The 14,516-nt window shown below is 43.6% G+C and overlaps 1 protein-coding gene across 1 annotated transcript in view; it reads left to right on the top strand.

Annotated features, from left to right (window-relative positions):
• Positions 1-14,217, top strand: part of LOC103374206 (uncharacterized) — a gene marked incomplete at its 3' end in the record, with an annotated part of 60,344 nt that extends 46,127 nt beyond the window's left edge. Inside the window, exon 12 of the mRNA XM_008304252.1 lies at positions 14,068-14,217. Within this exon, the coding sequence (XP_008302474.1) occupies positions 14,068-14,217 (150 nt within the window). The remainder of the gene's footprint in view (positions 1-14,067) is intronic.
• Positions 14,218-14,516: the final 299 nt, after the last annotated feature.

Here is a 14,516-nt window from a genome sequence, read left to right as displayed (position 1 = left end):
GCCCTGTAACCTGTTTCATGGTTGTTGTGTCCTTAGGCAAGACACTTCACCACCTTGCCTGGTGTGGATGTGTATGAATGGATTGTTTGAGGTGGTGGTCGGAGGGGCAGAATGGCAGCCAGGCCTCTGTCAGTCTGCCCCGGGGTAGCTGTGGCTACAATCGTAGCTTCCACCACCAGAATGAATGTGTGTGAATGAATAATTGACAGTGTGAAGCGTCTTTGAGTGTCCAGAAAAGCACTATGTAAATCTGATCAAAACCAATAGTTGTGTTTTATCAGTCACGATTTGGTTCAGTTACTTGTCTGAACGTCGTCTCACAGACACGTCGGGGCTGCTGCGGTTCAAAATGCGACACTACTCCCTGTTTGTACAGTTTCTGGCTTTGATAAATGATGTGGTTTTTTATTATTATGTTTATTTTTACCATAGCATGCCTTTAAACCCTGCCAGGAGATTTTGAGGTTCAGAGGGTTAATTGTGCTGCTTCTGTTTTGATAGCTGACCATATGTTAGTCAGAGATGGGCGTCTTAGTCAACCAAGTTTTGATCAGTTGGTCGGTTGCAGAATAAAACAAACTCCCAACTCCCCAGAGAGTGAAAACACTCAGCCTCTCGAGTCAGTCACAGACGGACATCATCCTTTACTCGGCTGGACTCTGTGGTTATTAGATAGGCTGCACTTTGTCGACCCGAGGCGCTCTGTGTGATGATTAATGGCAACATGTTCAGCCGGCTTGCTGGTTTTTCTCACACATCCAGGATCATTACTGCCTTCCTGGGGTTTCAGTGGCTTGCTTTGTGTGTGCGCTCCTAACAGTTATATTTAAAAGGCTCATTAGCTGCGGTTTTGTGTTTTTCTGTAATGTAGCGTGGTGTCAGCGATTCCAGCCTACTTACAACCTTCTCTGAAAGTCAAATAATTCTCTGGCATCCCCCCAAAAACTATGTATTATGAATATGTGATGATTAGTCAGCTAATGGCTTCAATAAACAACCAGGAACATCTTCAATAAATACCTTGCAGGCAACAAATAGATAGAAGCTTATCTATCCTTTCAGGTGTCATCCTTTAGAGTCATCGAGGCAAAAACAAGTCCTATGACTCTACTGTCAGAAACAGAAGACAAATAATTAGATTAGACAAACCTGCCCCCCCTCAACACCCCAGAAAACTATATTTAATACAGACACCCATTACCAGCTTTTCTGAATCTGCTCCTGAACTATGGCGCAGACTTTCCCCTCCAGGAGACCATCTGGTGGATCATCTCTCGGGGGAGGGCACCGCAGGACACCAAACTTTTTTCTGTGAACGACGGCCACAGCCTCTCCACAGGCAGCCGCTCAGGGATTATGGAGGCAGCGGAATCGGTGGCCGGCTTTCTTCTCGGCACAGGCGTCATTAAATTTAAGCTTTTGTAGCTTTCACCTCTCACGAGGTCTTGATTGTTTCATTTGTTGAAATCCTTCCAAGCGCAGGACTTATTTTACTTTTGGGAACGGCGTTTTTAGGAACAGCTCTGGACTGTTATGGTTGTGATTGGAAATAAGCTCTGACTGAGTGATTCTATATGAATCTGAGACGGTAAGGCTGCCACGCCTAGAAAGTATGAAAGGGTTCAGAAAGTCAACTCTTACAGATGACTTTTTTGGGGGAGACATTTAAGCCTTTATTATAGAGCAGATGAAGAAAACAGGACAACCAGACGTGGCCACAGCGTTGGGGTCTTACAGCCTCTCGTCATGGGTCACCTGCTCAACCAGGTGAGCTACTGAGGCACCACAGAAAGTCAAACTACATTTGTAAATTTATAAACATCATCTTCATTCATCTCAATTTTAGAATTTAACGCCACTTTAACACAGTCACAGTGTATTTGAAACAAGCAACCAAGATGTGGTTGAAGCGTCGACTTTCATCTTTTAATCAGTTGGTTTAAACATAAATATTGCATTTAGGAAGTTTGGTCTCCATTTAAACAGGCTTTAAAGTAATTTGACTACTGACTGATAAGCAGGTTTGGTTCTTTTCATAACAAATGAAGGAGATAAACGATTCAGAGTTAACTTCAAGCTGACAGCTGCTCTTGGGAACTCTTCATTGGAGCCCAAAGAGGTGTTGATGTGGGTGAGTGACGCCATCATTAGCCTGAAAGAACAGAGCAGATCTATCCACGTGATAGCAGAACGTCCAAATCCACAGTTTGGGACGTGCGTTGGGGAGCTTCAAAGACCAAAGAAGACAACTAAAGTGGATGACGGCAGAGTTCTTTCCTTGGCAAAGACAACACCCTTTACAACATCCAGCTCAGTGAAGAACCCTCTGAGGAGATCGGTGTATCATTGCCAATGGCTTCAATCAAGAGACGCCTTCATGAATGTAAATATAGATGGTTTACCTCAAAAACAGAAAGGCAGCTCTGAAACCAGATTCTTGGGACAGATGAAAGCAGATGAACTTGCACCAAGAAGAGACGAGTCTAGTGAAGGAAAGGAAGCATCGTCTGTCGGACCTGGTGGAGGCGGTGCATCGGCATGTATGGCTGCCAGAGGAACCAGGTCCTGGTGCTTATTTATGATGTGACCACTTGTGAAAATAGCCGGATGGACTCTAAAGTGTGTCGAGCTGCTGTCTTCTCTGATCCTGTCAAATGCTTCAGAACTAAAACGACAGAGTTTCACAGTACAGATGGATTCTGTACTGTCCCGCAATGTGCCATGAAGGAAGTCCAAAAGCTTCTCAGTGCAGAGAATCAAGCTGTTTGTAACTGATCTGAAGACAAAACAGAGGGCAGAAAAACCCAAAACAAGCAGCAACTTAAAGGCCTGGCAAAGCCTCTCAATGGAGGAAACTCAGCCTGTGGAGACGTATGGACTCCAGACACTGACTTTCATTCAAGGATTAAAATAAATCCTAATGTTTATGTTAGTTTTGTACAAACACTTTTCATTCCTAAACAGACAATGCAATATTTTAGTTAACCCCTGTTCCTGGACTTCTTCTTCTTCTTTTATTTCACTCCATCACATTTTTATTCAAGGTGTGCTACTTTTTCACCGCAGAAAGAATTCACAAATGTCTTCTGTGCAGTTTTTGTTGTTTTTCACCAATTTTTAACAATACGTATAATATAAAGTGGTTTTAATAAAAATTCACAATTTCCAGGGTAGATTTGCCACATTTTTGCAAACAATTAATTAGCTGGAGGGCTGCCTGAAAGTCGAAAATCCAACCTTGGTCCTGTTTTTACAGCTTCTGGCTCTTTTTTTTCATTTGTCTATTTTTTAAAGAAAACACGCCTTTCAAAGCCGCCAACAGGTTTTGGGGTTAAGATGGTCAAAGCCCTCAAATAAATGCTAAAAGTCAACATTTCAATCACATCTCGACTGCTTCATTTCAAATCTATTGCAGTGGCGAGACAAAATTACCAAAGTTGTGTCACCGTTGTGAAAACTTGTGGTCTCGACTGTTTGACCACACCGCTGCACCACGGGGGAGTCTGGGATCATCTACGCCGGCTGAGGAGGCAAGATCCTCTGAGACCTGCAGCAGATTGAAGAGAGCAAACGGTAGAAGTTGCAGCAAGGACGGTGGTCCAGAGCGAAAGGAGGCCATCTGGCACAACAAACATCCACAAAGGACCTGAATGCACCAGAGAGCACAGACCATCAGCCGTCTCTTAGCTTTATAGCCGGACAGTCAGGTGCATTTAGGGAGAATGTTTAGCCTGCTGCTTCCTGCCCTCAACGTAGAAACAAGCCTTTGTGGGAAGGACTCAGACTGCACTTATGTTTACAGTGGTATTTAAACCTCTCTCTGTTCAGTACACATGGTTAGCGAGGCTAAACAGTGGACACATGACCACAGCAGATATGTCTTCAGTGACATGAACGGCCACAACGAGGCTAACTTTACTTTGTTTATGACTAGGTGTTTCTAAATGTGTGTGTGTGTGCATCTTCTTTCCGGCACCATGCTGGATTTTCGGCGTGCTGTGTTTGGCTCTAAAAAAAAGGGATAGGACTAGACTGCCAGTCGAGTTTGTCTACCAGTGGAATGAGATGCATTTACTGCAACCCATCGTAGCAGAAACAGATCCACGACTGCTGGAATATTGGTGGAGGACATTTAGTTTTACTGCCTGTGTGTAATTGTGCCAGAAAAGCAGAACAGACTATACAGCACCTTGTTTTTTTTACCAGGTTCTGTTTGTAGTCTTTGCTGTTCGTAGCTTTAAACACTGCTGCTGTCGCCGGCCCCTTTCTGGAGGAAGCCTCTCCACATCTGTGATGGACAGCGTGGAGCAAAACAGTTGACCGCAAAACAGCTGACGTACAGACTGAGTGTGAGAGACCGGGACTGTCTGTCATTTCTAACTTTTTCACTGAACGCTCATTTTATGTGGAAACAACACCGAATTCACACCAACTCAGGTACGGTGAGTTGGTCAGGTAGCGCTGTGGTTATTCTAGAGCAGATCAGATCTTTTCACTTCTCAGCCACCACTGAGCCCTGTCCAATCAGCCGAGACATGATGATGTTGCAGCTTTCGTGTGGACCAACACTACAGTTTTAATATGAATGAGGCGGGAATATGTGATTCAATATCCAGCAAATACAACGTTTCCTTCCCTGGCTTCTGTCTTCAGCCTGTATAAATTCATGCTGTGCACCTCTGATATCAAATTATTTAAATAACGGCAGGAATTTGGACATAATGTGAACAGACAGTCAAGAAGATGCTGGGTAGTGCTGCTGTGTGATATTGTCTCCATACACCCATGACAAATTTCACTGAGCTACACCCCACAATTGGTTGTATCTGACCTTTGGTGTACTTTACTGATCGGCTTCTGGCAAAACAACTTACAGCAGCTCCACACAATAAGTCTCTCTCCTCTGGGATACTTCTCTGAGATTTATGAGCTTCAGGCTGCGTTTTTTTTCTTTTCTTTTTTTTGTTTTGTTTTGTGTACAACCTACACACCAGATTCTGAAAGCAGTGTTGCGTGGCAAAGTAATGCTCTATAATAGCAGGTTTTTTCACAGGGGAGCTCCATTTATCGATTCATGATAACATTTCGGAGATATTTCAAACGGGTTTGCTTTCTCCCACCACGTATACAGGGCCCTTTTGTCAACACATACACACTGCAGAAAACCAAACTCTGTTTTCACTTTTAGTTTTATAAGGGCGCTTTAGAGAACGACTGCACATGAGACTAAGTGTTCTGTTCTACATGCACACCAGCCTCTAACAGGGCTCGACATGTGCTTCTCTAACAATCATTTCTTGTTGCTGCAGGATGCAGAATGCATTGTCGCAAAGACAAAGAGTTTTGTCCTGTGGCACGCTGAGTTCATTTCCTCCCCGTGTTGGTCTGATATCCTGGCGTGCCCAAGTGAAAGGAGATGCATGGTGGAGGGTGTGGCGATGCCGATCCACTGCTGCACTGCAGTGCTGCTGCCAAGAATAGTTTAAGTGCAATGAATTGGTTGACTTTGGAGGAAGTGCTGGTGCAGGTCACCACCCAACATGCTTTCTTCATTCAGATGAAGATGTATTTACATGTGTATACAGCGGCTGTGGTTCAGGTGGTAGAGGTTGGTGGTTCAATTCCCTCCACAGTCGAAGCGTCCTTGGGCAAGACACTGAACCCAAAGTTGCTCCCAATGGCAGGCAGCACCTTGCATGGCAGCTCTGTGGCCATTGGTGTATGAATGTGTGAGTGAATGGGTGAATGAGAAACACACTGGATATAAGTGCAGACCATTTATTTTATTGGTGCACTTTTAGGGCGTTTCACATAGGGTGTAAGTAAACTTACTTGATCCTTTTGCAATTTGGACTTCAACTTTGGCGAGGTCTCACATGGAAATTTGTGCTTTAGACAAACTGCAAACTGTCTTTACAAGGTGCCATAACAGCTCTGACCCACTGGGACGTGGACATGGGGCCTCTGGATGTCCTGTGGTGTCTCGCACTGGGACGATAACAGTGGATCCTCTGTGCCATGTAGGTTGTGGGCTGGGGCCCCTGTAGATTGAGCAAAATGTGCAACCAGCTTTGGATCTGGGGAGCTTGAAAGCTGGGGTCAACACCTTGGACACTCTGTTGTGTTCCTGTGTGGTCCGTATCAAAGTAACATCCACATTAATGCCAGGACTCAAGGACTGAAGGTTTCCCAGGAGAACTTTGCGCTGTAAAGTTCTGAAAGGTACATATAGATAGTGTGGTGACCTGTCAGTGGATTTAATGTCGACGCTGATATGTAAGTGTATATAATCAGTATCTAATTGTTATAGCACATTCTGACAAGTTAGTCTTTACATCACAAAGGTTCTAGCAGCAGCTATATGACAAACCTCAAACGGATTTCATTATGCCGCTGTGCCACGTTGATTTGACCTTTATCAAGATGACTGACACAGTAAGAAGGACGGTGCCCAGTGGCCCACAGCCAGAACTAGACATGTCTGCTCCACTTTGGTGAGAGGAGGTGCAGAGAAGTCCCAACATGAGGAATCTGTTTGAGGCGAACTTTCCTCTTGCGATGGCCTCAGAGTCACCAAAGACAAACAGGAGCGTGTGCACAGCATACTGATAGCAGTGGAGAATAACTCAGCAGAAGATACCCATTACGATTCTCACATAACTTCACAGATGTTTCACCATTCGTCTGTGCCTTTGTTCTACGTCACACAGAACATAACAAGGATGAGATTGAGAGGACCAAGGCCACGGAGCCGAAGTTCAGCGAGTTGGTAAAGTGTTGTAGTTTTTGTTTGACTGCCACCTCACAGTGTTTCTCATGAGATAGAAGGAGAAAATTAGATCTCACGTCCTGATACTAGAACTGTCCAAACCTGTTCACACTGACAACGCCTTGAGAAACACACTTTGATTACGTCACTTTTTAAAGCAAGGTGGAGAGTTTAGCTACAAGCACGTCCAGCACTACCTTGACCAATGACGAGCTTTCCTGGTGTAACTCCACATGTGACACCAGCAGCTGGTTTAGATTCACTAGTGACTACTCGGGCTGCAAGGTGGCTCGGTGGTTAGCATCATCGCCTCGCAGCTAGAAGGTTCTCCCCGTGCAGCGTGGGTTCTCTCCGGGTTCTCCGGCTTCCTCCCACAGTCCAGAAACATGCTGAGGTTAATTGGTGATTGTAAATTGTCCGTAGGTGTGAATGTGAGTGTGCTTGGTTGTCTGTCTCTAAGTGTAGCCCTGTGATAGACTGGTTACCTGTCCAGGTGAACCTGCCTTCACCCTGAGTCAGCTGGGATAGACTCCGCCCCCCATGACCCTAGTGAGGACTAAGGTGTAGAGATGATGGATGGATGAAGAGCTACTGTTGTTTATTTCAGTTTAGTTTATTCACTTTAGATTCTGTTACCAGTGCTGTATCACTGATGTCTTTGGTAAGGGACGGTCCTGTGGTGTGCGCCTCTGCCACCGTTTAGAAGGATTTCCACCTGTTACTCGTCTTCGTGAAGCTCTTTCCACTCTGCCTTTGAGGGGTGGTTTTGGAATAGCTATAAACATTTTTTATTGGGAGTATTAGCACCTATTCAGCATTATGCAAAACAACGTTATGTATTTTTTTTTTGAATAATCAGTCCCTTTTCAGGTGTGCAGCTCTTTAATTGCCACTTCATTTCGCAGACATTGAAACGAGACCTGAATAAATCACAGCTGCAGATGTGTAGGTACACGATGTCGAACCTGTATGGAACAAATAAACAGAACGCATTCAGGCATTCATTGAAAGGACTAATTACTTTCTGTATGCCACGTATCTGTCACTAGACTGCATTCTAAACATTTCATAACATCTGAAAGCTGAACTTAAGAGTTCTTGTAATGCATTTGAATGGACATTATTTGCTCTTCATACAGTCTGCCACCGTTTTGTACAATAAGTCGACTGGAGTCGTCATACTTTCCACTGCAAACATGCAAATCCTCTCTCTCCCCTCGCCTCCCTCACCTCCCTCCCTCTCTCTCTCTCTCTTATCACACTACTTCTTTTTGGGGTCCCGTTCCTGCTTGACGTCCTGGTAAGCAATTTCCTCTGCCTCCATTTTTCAGACCATAATTTTGATTGATAATTATCGTTGGGGACATAATTCTGTTGAGCCACCCTGCAGAGTGAAAGACTAGTAGAATAAAATAGAAATGGTGTGTTGTTGGGTGCATTCGAGCGTAGCCACAACAAATGAATGGATAAATCTCTCAGAGCTGCTCTCTGCACTGCCGATTCAACGAGACCAACAGCCAGTGCCGCATAGAGTGGAGAGAACTTGCTTGTCTGTGACTTGCTTTCTCTCTCTGCAGCCTAACTTTATGGCCTTTGGTTTCAAAGAACTTGTGATTCATCCCCTGTTTCACACTTTTTGTTTTTAGAAAACCTTCAAAGACCAGCTTTAGCCTGAAGGATTATCAGGCTGATTTCCACCAAACTTAAAAACCTTGACGATCCGAGGGGAGATCCCCATCAGAGGCTCGGTTGGGCCTGCTGGTCAACTGCTGGTTCATAATACACATATCTGAGCTGCTAATAATAGCAAAGTTAATGGCTACGACTTCTCGCTTGCAGTGTCTTGTGAGATTAAGAGTCTTAATGTGAGCGCCGTTAGCATTTGGCAGGATAGTCTCAGTTATATGGAGTAACGTGTGCTGAGGGCAGAAGAAAAAGGCGAAGGTAGTCATTTGGCAAAGGTTGTGAGTGAGATTTGAAATGTGAATGCTAATGGGAGTTGTAGTAATAAAGAGAAACTAGTGCAGTGCTACCACTCTCCTTCTTCCACTACTACTTCTACTACTACTTCTACTACACACTAACTGCATTTAAAGTTTACAGTTGCAGACACAGCAAAACATCGTGCCTGTACAGAGCTGTTTTTTTTTTTTTTGAGAAAAGTGTGACATGATTATTGCTCCTAACAAACAAGCACTCCAACGTGATAAGACTGTCGTAGTAATACATAATAATCTGACACTGAATGTAAAACCTTCTTCTATGTCGGACTGTCAAGACGGAGGTCCAGATACGAGGAGGGCTTGATGCTGGAAGGTTCATTAGTTGTTCATTATTGTTCATAGTTGTTATAATAACTAGTAGGGCTGGTCCCAGTAGAACTTTCTGCTCTCTGGATATTCAGGCCCAATTAATGATTAATATCAGAATATTTGTCCCGGTCGAGGAACACTTCCACCCCGGGGCAGCGCTCTGACGGGGTGGAAGTGTCCAGAACACACAGGCAGTACTTGGCTGCTGATGCTAGTTTAGTTAGCGCTCACACTTCTGTTTCCTCCATCGGTGGCGGCGGGGGAGTGGCAGATACGCTCCACCGTTACCATCCATGTTTACTTCCGTAAACACTGAGCGCGCTCGCTGCGTGTGACGTCGTCGTGTCCTCTTCTGCGCATGCGGGACACTTTTGGCTCGTATGAAGTTCACACAGCAGATCACATACAAGTCGCATTGAAGTGGAAACGTGAAGGAAGTCACAAAGAAATCCTCATTGAGCATCAAGTCCTGCAGTGTGAACGTAGCCAATCTGTGGGATTGTTCAGTCAGATAATACGCCGTCATCCTGATTGGTGACATTAAATGTCATGTCGGAGTCACAATCCAAGGCTGTCGCTATGTTAAGGCTGTTTTTATGGGTTCTGTTGGTTTTTCCTAAAAACCTGTCAGATAGCAGGTTTAGGATTGTTAAGGGTCAGATTATCAAGTCATGACTGTAATCCATCATACTGTTGTTGTAGAAGTACATGGCCACACTTTAAAGAGAAACTCATTGGTGGTCAAGAAGCTGCGTTTATAGAGTGACTAATTATAAGATGACTGGTAGATGTACTGTACATGGCTGCTAAGGGAAACGGGGGAATTAGAGTAGCATGGCAGAATAAAAGTTTCTGTATCTTTCTTATCATATTTATTTCACCATAAAACTGGCCTGTTATCACACATGGAGCACGCCAAACCTGCAAAGCTCAGTTAACCGATTTTTATTTTGCTGCGGGCACATTCATATTAATCTTAATGATGAAAATTGTATCGCATGTCAGCGATAATGAAGACTATATAATATGATTCCTAATAAATGATGTAGACGCATTTCAGCAGAAGTAGAATTACATCCTGTAAAGTTTCACTTCTTACATTTACATAAAGGCTTTCGTTCTGCTGTATAAACTTAACAGTGAACTGTAAAAAGATGTGTTCTTTTTCTGCTGGAAGCTTTCTTCAGTGTGTTTTGTGAATTCCTTCTTTAATGCACATTTAACAGATTCTTCGGGGATTAATTAAGCATAACAAAGGAGTTAAAATTTGTATTTTGTACATTGATTAGAGTTGTTATTGGTTTTTTTTTTTGGACCTTACTGTACTGAAATTTGTGCAAAGTATTTTGTGTTTAGCAATATTTTTTTAGCTGCAGACAGCATCCACATGGAAGACATGACAGCTCCCCAGAAGTGAAGTCAAACTATCTTGGCCGCCCACTGAGACTGTTTGCATTGTGGTCGTTTGTCTCGCATAGACAGCCCAACCTCTACAGCGCTGCACTCCATTATCATCATGTTACAGAGAGGAGAAACACTTCTTTAAGCCAATCACTGTTGTCTTGGGTGGTGCTCATCTCAGGATGCAGCAACTGTGGCCCCTGCAAACAGTTCAGAGGGGAACTTGTTTTGGTGGAGCATTTGCACCAGGGGAAGGTGTGTACTGTCATTAAACCTTCAGAAGGTCTTGGAGATGTTTTTCATTGTCAACGGCATTTTGAAAGTGTTGACATGGAGATAGCACGATGGAACGTGAAGGGCGTCGCCAAAATGGCCGACTTATACCCGCAGTCTGTATCTTAAGTTTTTCAAGTGATAATTTCTCTGACTTGTTTGGTTTCAGTTATTTATTTAATGCTTTTAAAGGGTATTTGTCAGTATGAGGAGTTTGTGCTCACGTTTGGACAGAAGGCGTGACACCAATAACACCTAAGAGCTGCTGCATAGATTGTAAGTAACCTGGCCGGACACATTTTCACAATATTCTGGCTCCACTTTTGTACGTTTTGAGGAAGTGGTGGCGACCATTTATCTTTGTTTACAGTCTGTGATACGAACCTTTAGAACCAAACACTCTCCAACCAGTGCATTTATTGAAGGGCACTGATCATTTGTGTTTAATGTGGTTAAAGCAGAAACATTACATCGATCTCAAAGTTTGAACCCTAGATGTTCCTCTACGCCGCAGGATGAGCCAATCTATGAAGTCCCTACCTCTATCTGTACCGTCTGCTTCATTCGTTCTTCAAGTGTTTTCTAGCAAACCACAAAAACACCAAATGGACGCGTTAACACAGTTGATTTCCATATTGTTGTCCACAGGCACTTCAGTCCTGCAGGAGAACGAACCTTTAGCTGCATAACATCCCTGCAGACATGTGAGGACAGCAGGACACACACCGATCAGTCTGTAGCAACAGGGTGGTTCTGTTTCACACAGCTGGGTTTACCTCGATGAACTCACACACAAATGACGCCTAGCAGCTAGAAAACAACCCACACACCTCTACACACATCAGACCGGTCAATTAGAACTCCTTCTTATGCAGGAAATGTCCAATTAGCGGGTCTCACCCACCCTAGAATGTTGTTCCTTGTTTTCTTTTTAGGATGCATGATGGTGAAAGTACTGTTGTTCACCGGTTATTACATGAGCTGCAGCTGAAATATGGCTGAACAGTGGCAGATAAATGGCTTCACCTACATTTAAACTGAAACTAACTGGGAAAAATAACAGGTAAGATAAAAAAATAAAAAAGCAAGTCTATATATATATTTTTAAGAAGAAGCTTGTCTTTAGAAACCCTTCCTCACCTCATCCAGCAGCTGGAGGTGCAGCAGGAGGCGCAGTGAGCTCAAAGGTTATGCAGTACAGAACCCAGCAGACACAGCACTGAGAGATGGTGTGCACCAGGAAATGGATGCCCTTGTCAAGTATAGCAATGGGAAACTACAACAACAGGAGGCTGTAGTGTTGGAGGGAGTAAATTATCAACACACTCGGTAGCAGTGTTACAGTAGCAGGTGGGAAAAAAAGAGTATAACCAGCTTCTGTGTTAGTCAACAGAGTCCATGTTTAAAGATCACCTCGTTTAGTTAATGTAGTGCCCTGCTCACTAGAATGAAGCCTAACATGTATCAGTGCTGCTGCTGATTAAGGTCTGATTGATTCATGTCGATGCCCTCATGAGGCTTTAGAAGAAGTAAGTCTGTGTTTCCATGTCAGGCTTGGAGGGACGTTTCATTTTCTTAAAGGGCAGAAGTGAGCTCAGGTTAAGAAGTTGTACCTTTGTTCTGTCCCTCTGCCACAGCGGGTCACAAGGAAACCTTAGTTCATATATCAGAGAATGTTCTGAGTTACACATCAGGATCTCGCTCTAAAAATAGATTTTCAGATTTAATAAAGACTTGTGTCACTGGGGTTTTTTGTCCAAAGCACAACCCCTTGGATGTAGAGCCGCCGCGGTACGGTCCACCTGGAACACTCCATCAGCCAAACGAGCTGTGATTGGTTTGGCAGTTCCTTATTTGAAACAAGATGAAAGTCAAGTGAAACTCCGGTGTGGAAATGAACCTGGAGTGCAAATTATAGGTGACTTTATGCTAACTGCCCAACAGACATTACTGCCAATTGCCCTCAGAAATCCACCACAAATTACACACATTACCAAACAATTGGCAATTAAATGCCAGCTGCTAGAAAGCACATTATTCTTTATTTGAAGTGTGACTACCTGATGGATGTGAGTTCGCTGGTTGTTCTCCTTGTGCCTTTGTTTTGGGCTCTACCACCTCCTGAGGGAAGCTGTATCTGACGCTCGCCTGCTAATTGCTCCACTTTGTTCATTATGTATTGTACTTCCTAAATTTGTCTGCTGTTTAGAAGTGAGCAGTGAGCTTATGAGAGTGTTTTTGCTGAAAACAACTGTCTCCTGCTGTTAGGGAAAAAGAATTTGATGAGAGCGTAAATTTAGAGACTGTTAAGTGACCTCCAAGAGTTCGCGCAGGCCCGATCCCAATCCCCACACTCGCAGACTTTAAATAGCGTTCTGGCTAAGTGCTTGAGGGCTCGGGGCCGTCTCGCTGTCAAATCGTCTAGTGCAAGAGGGCTCTGCTGCAGACTTTTCGATGCAATTAGCCCGTTCTGTGAGCACGCATATCTGCACAAAAAGTTCATAGTGGAGCTAGTGACGTGTAAATGTGGGTTTCCTGCCTCCCACAGAATGTACACAAACCAAGCATGGATGGTGTTGTTTCATACGTCAGTCACTGCTTCTGGCTGCTCGGCTTTGGTTGTTTATTGCTCTTTTGTAGATTTGTCTCCAGTTAAATGTACTGATAGGATTTACAGATGCCATGGATTTCCTGACTTTTGCTAAAGAGTATAAATGCTATAATCCCACAAATAAGGATTGATCAGCTTCACAAACTGGGAATACAACACACGGTAGGATGGGGCAGTAGAGAAGAAACGTCTCTTATAATAAACTGTCAAATTCAGTCAATGTAATTATAATTATAGATAAGTTGTAAATGACCCAGTAGAAAAAGGTTTATTTTGAATTTCACCACCTTACTTTGAACCTCTGAAGCCTGTTTGTCACATTACACCATTTATACACTTCACACAACAATGATCACCAACTGTTGATGGTTGGTGGTCGTGTTCTGACTGAGCAGAGTGTGTTTGTTTGGCATCGTCCTTTTTAGACAGAACTTTTGGATCTCTGGTAACTCATCAACCAATTTTAGAGAAATTCACCTCTTTATGGTACTGATTTATTAATTCATTTTTTCAATCCTGTTTTCTCATCCCCAAGAAAAGTTTTGAAACTCACATGTGCATCTTGGGGATTGTGTGAACATGTTGGGAACTGGATCTTTTGCTTAAGGAAGCCTCATATGGACGTCTCTATATGTTAAGATGTATGTGCTCTAACAAGTGACTGTCTTTATTCATGTGGTCGTATTTGCCGTGTGTTTTAGGTGTTGGGCCGTTCTGGAGATTGTCCCTCAGACGTCGTTACCAGAACGGAGAATGGCAGCAGAGACGACGACCCAGCCCGACTACAGCAGCCCATCTGGTCCTCCATCCTCAGTCGTCCCCCACCTGTACTCCAACATCTCACTAGAACAGTGAGTCTTCACAGTTTTGCCTCTCCTGTTATGTGTTTGATTTTAACCAATGATTCTTTAACTATCAGCCTGGATGAAGCAGGATTTGTGTAAAAAGGTACGTCCAATGGAAGGTGTATTTTTGACATGTTTGGACAAACAGATGTTTAACCCTCTTTGAGACATCGTCTACATATAAAGGTGTTATGCTTCAACACGACTGCTTTTTAGTAAATTATTCAGAGTGATATTAATAATTGAAGAAGTTTGTGCACCTGTGTTGCTCCGTTTAGCAGAAATAAGTTTAACCTAATTGTCCA

The sequence above is a fragment of the Stegastes partitus genome, unplaced genomic scaffold (genome assembly GCF_000690725.1).
Source record: "Stegastes partitus isolate 25-593 unplaced genomic scaffold, Stegastes_partitus-1.0.2 Scaffold2178, whole genome shotgun sequence".
In the NCBI taxonomy this organism is placed as follows: Eukaryota; Metazoa; Chordata; class Actinopteri; family Pomacentridae; genus Stegastes; species Stegastes partitus.
This window is presented reverse-complemented; position numbering and strand designations above follow the sequence as displayed.